This window comes from Apis dorsata, unplaced genomic scaffold, assembly GCF_000469605.1.
Source record: "Apis dorsata unplaced genomic scaffold, Apis dorsata 1.3 scaffold_37, whole genome shotgun sequence".
In the NCBI taxonomy this organism is placed as follows: domain Eukaryota; kingdom Metazoa; phylum Arthropoda; class Insecta; order Hymenoptera; family Apidae; genus Apis; species Apis dorsata.
The window spans coordinates 670,977-676,394 of NW_006263339.1; the positions used below are offsets into that span (position 1 = coordinate 670,977).

The 5,418-nt window shown below is 29.9% G+C and overlaps 1 protein-coding gene across 1 annotated transcript in view; it reads left to right on the forward strand.

Annotated features, from left to right (window-relative positions):
* Positions 1-676, forward strand: part of LOC102680073 (protein PIH1D3) — a 2,488-nt gene extending 1,812 nt beyond the window's left edge. Inside the window, exons 3-4 of the mRNA XM_031512748.1 lie at positions 204-331; positions 472-676. Coding sequence (XP_031368608.1) covers positions 204-331; positions 472-601 — 258 coding nt within the window. The 3' untranslated portion in view covers positions 602-676. The remainder of the gene's footprint in view (positions 1-203; positions 332-471) is intronic.
* The last annotated feature ends 4,742 nt before the right edge of the window (positions 677-5,418 follow it).

Consider the following 5,418-nt stretch of genomic DNA (forward strand, 5'->3'; position numbering starts at 1 on the left):
TTGTGATATATATATATTTTTCTATTTCTCAATTATATTAAAAAATAATCCTTAAAATGAAATTGAAAATATCTTAATATTTAATCAATATATCTATATATAATATCTTAATCAATAGCTAAAATAATCAAAATAATTAATGAATAATTTTTACTAAAATAAAGAATAACTATATAGTTATTTATATTTTCTTGTTAAATTAGATGGGCTTTAAAACACCAGGAACTGCATCATGCGAATGGTTGTCTGTGTTTGTGAAGATGCCGAATGAAAAGCGCGAGAAAATTGAGCTGTCTGTGGAAACCGAGGCCATCGACGTTCGTAGCCTAAAGTAAGAGACGATCCCAATAATTTATCAGGCAATTCTCTACAAACTTTCGTTGCCCTGACTTTCAGTCAAACTGGAATTTCTTTGACAATTTTACGATTCCGTAAATCTGCCAAAGCTTAAAGTCAGTCACAATTTTCCAGTTATCGGCTCCACCTTGAGACGCCACATCCGGTTGATCCTAACGCCTCATCGGCCAAGTGGCACAGTGATACGTCTACCTTGGAGATTACCCTAAGGCTTTCACGCGAACTGGACGAAGTGAATTTTTAATCAACGATTAGGTAGGCTTTGTACGATTGTACGTTTAAAACAATATAATATAAATAAAGAATAATATAAAAGAGATATGAAAATCTAAAATATATATTCATATTTTATTAAAATATTTTGGTATAGTTAAACAAATTATAATTATAAAAAAAATTATTTGATTTTTTGAAAATTCTTCATTCTTCAATTTTTCTATTTATTTTTATTAATTTTTTTCAAAAATAAATAATATTTTATTATATTTATTATTATTAAAATATTCAGACAAAGTAAAATAATATTATTGTGATAATGAGAGTTCTTATAAATAGAACAAAGATTATTCCATTGTTCGTCATCCCTATTCGTTTATCCTTATTTCTATAATGAGAAATATTTAGTTTATTTTAATCATGAAATTTTATTTCTATCTTGTCACATGTCTCGGATAATTCTTAAACGATCATTTCCACAAAGTGGACGTGTCTCTAAAAAATTAAAAAAAAAATTCAAATTCTCGATTGATGAAAATAATCGTTATATCGGTTAAAAGATAATATTTTTAGTCAAGAGGATAATATTTTTAGTCAGAGTTGTTTAGATAAAATCAATATCAAAAAAAAAACAGCTTCGGTAATTTGTTTAAGGGTTGCATAAGGGAAAATTATAGTTCGTAATTTGATATTATCCGCAGAAAAGATAAATGTGCAAATATTTTGAGATTTAGTATATAATGTTTTTATCTCAAAATCAGGATTGGTTTTTAAGGAATCCACGAACATTTTTATCCATGAAATTTAAGTTTTGATATTTCAACTTGTGTGTTTTTATAGCAAGAAAGGATTCATTTAAATTTTATAATTGAAAAAATAAAAGAAAATACTGAAATTTGAAATAAATAATTAAATTTTTTAAATTTATATTTATTATATTTTATTTAATATTTATTTATATATTGATATTTTAAAATATAATATTTATCCAAAATTCTAAATTTAGAATGCTCCTCGAGAAATTACTATATATACGCAGAATGGTTTTTTTTAAATTATTTTACAAAAGCAATTTACTAGAATAGACATTGATTATTTTTCTTGCTTGCTTGTTATACATTTCGTCATTTCGGATCATTGAATTATTGTTAATAAGATTTATTTCATACGAAACATGTTTTCTAGGAAAGCATATTTTCATCTTTCTTCTCAATCGTAAATTATACGTCATTTTAATCAGAAATTATTTGATTAATCAATATCTTGTCACTTATTTGCACAATTTTAAGCAGCAATGTTAATTATATATTTTTTTAATTTCTTTTTCAAATTCATGACTCTATTTATACGATGCGATATATTTTATAATAAATCATATATTTTACAAAAGTAAAAATTAATCTACAAATCAATTTGATATAACTTCTCAAAGAGTAAATTAAACATTAATGGAAAAAATTGAAATAAAATTATGAAATGAAAATTAAGAGATCTATTCTTCGAGATCTATTGTTTTTTTTTTAATTTATCTTTATTAATTTTTATTAATTTTTTAAAAAATTCTTAGTTTACATTAGTTTCGTTTTTACATATCCTGTTGCTTGATAACCTTGAAAGAATCTGCCCGTAAATTCGACGATGCTTTTAAGTGCTTTTAACATTTTCAAAGAAGTTAATTTTTCCATTGGATCGTTCATTTATCCGTGAATTTATTTCTAACTTTCGAAGAACTGTGAATATAAAAGTTTTACTGCTGTTAATTGTGATTGTAAATTTATCTCTGAACTTTCGAAAGAATTCCTTTCCACAATCAAGGATCTTTCTTTCTTTCTTCTCTTTCTTGTTATTAGTTAAAGCAGACAATTAAAGGATTTCGATCTTATCGTACAAATTGTATTCGTGATTTTGATAATTGAAAGATTTTCGAGGGAAGAGTAACAAAATCTTCAATCTTTTGCGAAAACTTTGAGTAAAGTTAAATTTTCTTTCTTATTAATTACACTTAATATTTATTGCAAGAAACTGTCATAACGAGTTTTCACATTTTAGTATACAATTTTATTTATTATACATCTTCGTGTACTAATTAATATAATCCAAAAATTTGACAATAAAATAAAATATATATAGAACTTGATTGAAAAAAGAGTTTGGAAACTCTAAGGATACAAATATTTTCTATAATTCCCTCTTTGAAACGAGATGAAAACGAACTAACGAGCAAATCTATCGAATCAGCTTTCAGGAATATTCGGATCGATCCATAACTTTTTTTATCCATGAAAAAATTTTATACATGGAATATACCTGCGTATCGATTCGAATACGTGTACGAATCGAACACTTCGTAGAGAAGATTAGATTGCGCGCAAGATAGTATACAGAGGGTCTAATTATTATTCAGAGGACGAAGATATCATCATGCGGGTCCAATTCGCACGGTTTCCGGTAAGTTCGAACGGTTTGGAAACTTGGAAACTGTGTTCCTTCGACGTGTTGACCCGTGCGACCCGACTGTGACATATTGCGTAATGCAGTGCGGTGCGCGACACATTGCGATGCATGAAGAGAAATGGTGGAATGGAGGGAGGGGAGGGGAGGAGGGGGTGGCGCGCGTTGCGGGAAGAACTCGGGCGTCCTCGATAAAGGGGAGGGCGCGATTCTTCCTCGTGAATCGATTATCGGGACCGCAGTCGATAATACGAATCCTCGCCTATTATTGCCACCTACGTGTTCCGTTCTTCTCGGTTATATCACACTTCCGTATGCATTGAATACATTTCTGTTTTTCCCGTCAAGATGATACCCTCCTGAATCTATATTTTACGCAAATATGAGGGGGGGGATGAAGGGGTGAATGCGCGGCTTTGTTGGGAAGTTGGTTCTTATACAAGCGTGTTATTGGATTCGGTATTAGGATTGATAGCCGCGCGAGAGAAAAAAAAAAAGAAAGAAAATTTTGCTCGACATTTTTGTTCACGTTTTTTGAGAATTTATACTCGTTTATTGGGAAATTGATGAATAATTTTGCGTGTACTTGTGTGTGTTAAAGAAAATCGGTATTTGAAGTATGTAGAATGTGAAGTCGGATAATATTTTGGATATAGAAATGCAATCTTTTTTATTTTCCTCTGATTGAATAAGATTTTTCTTTTAAGAATATATTTTATATAAATCCACGAGGTACTATCTCTTTACAAACAAACTTTTTTCTCTTAATCATGAATTTTAAAATTCAATTTTCATGGATTTTCTCTTCTCTTCCAAACCGCGCAATACATTCGCCGCAAACCATTGTCCTCCGTTTCTGACGCGAAATCTCTTCGAATGCCAAACCCCATTTGCTTCCATTTTCTCTAGATTGTCGATTCTTCGAATCAATTCTTGAAATATTTTCTCTTCTAAGTGTTCAGCTGATTCTCTCGGATTTGATGCCATTTTCCTGGTAAAATAAAATTTTCACGATACTCATTTTCTTATTTTATTAACACAGATACAAGTGCTGTTTAAATATTACAAAAGCGGATTACAATTCGAGAAAAGACATTACTACAAATTTATTTTAACTCTCTGATGTCTCGATTGTATTCCATACAAACATCGTTAAATCTTAAATCCAATGTCCAAAATTACAAGAAAATTGAACCGATTTATTAATCCGCCTCATCTCCAATTTTTAATGAAATAAAATTGACGAAAGAATTCGTAAATTCGCCTCTCTAGAAGGCTAAAAGAAATCCGCCATTCAATTGCAATTTCGAATCTCTCGTCTCACCCGTTACGTATCAGACGAGCTTACAGACTTTTCAATTTTCTTTCGCAGTCCGAGTGTTTCAGGAAAAGCATTAAGGTACAGATACGAGGCACGTATAGCCGTAGAAATTTTCCGAGGCTGCATTTCAGCGGCCATTATGGTATTTTCATTTCCTGAATGTGATATCCAGGTGAAAGGCGGTTAAAGGATGGATACAGGGGACACGTGCGGTCCACGACAGCCGCAAGGGCCGTGGCCACGGGGATACGGACGGATGGTGGTCATGGCTGGCAGAGATACGAAAATAATTGGGCAGAAAGCAGCCGGTTTCTCACATGAGTTTCTCTGCTGGTGGTGTACAGGGTGTTAATATATTCTTTGGAGATCTCGATTCTAGGGATTGAAACAAACAAAAGAGTATATATAAATTTCGGTGAGGATTTTATTATGAAGAGTTATTTATTAAGTTATAAATAATTTAAATTTAATAAAAATTGTCTCACCTTTGTTATATGATCATCATTGGGTAGAAAGCAGTTGGTTTCTCTGCTGGTGGTCTATAGAGTCTTAATACATTCTTTGGAAGTGTCGATTCTAGAGAAACAAAAGAATATATATAAATTTCGTGAGGATTTTATTATGAAGAGTTATTTATTAAGTTATAAATAATTTAAATTTAATAAAAATTGTCTCACCTTTGTTATATGATCATCATTGGAAAAAAAGCTAGTTTTTCAAATGAGTTTCTCTGATATATACAAAGTGTTAATATATTCTTGATTCTAAAAATTGAAACAAACAAAATATACAAATTTCAGTGAAGATTTTATTTATAAAACTTATTTATTAAGTTGTAAACAATTTAATAAAAATTGTCTCTTTATATTATATGATCATCATTGGGCAAAAAGCAGCTGGTTTCTCTGCTGGTGATGTACAGGGTGTTAATATATTCTTTGCAGGTCTCGATTCTAGAGATTGAAACAAACAAAAGAGTATATAAATTTATATATAAATTTCGATGAGGATTTTTATTATGAAGAGTTATTTATTAAGTTATAAATAATTTAAATTTAATAAAAATTGTCTCA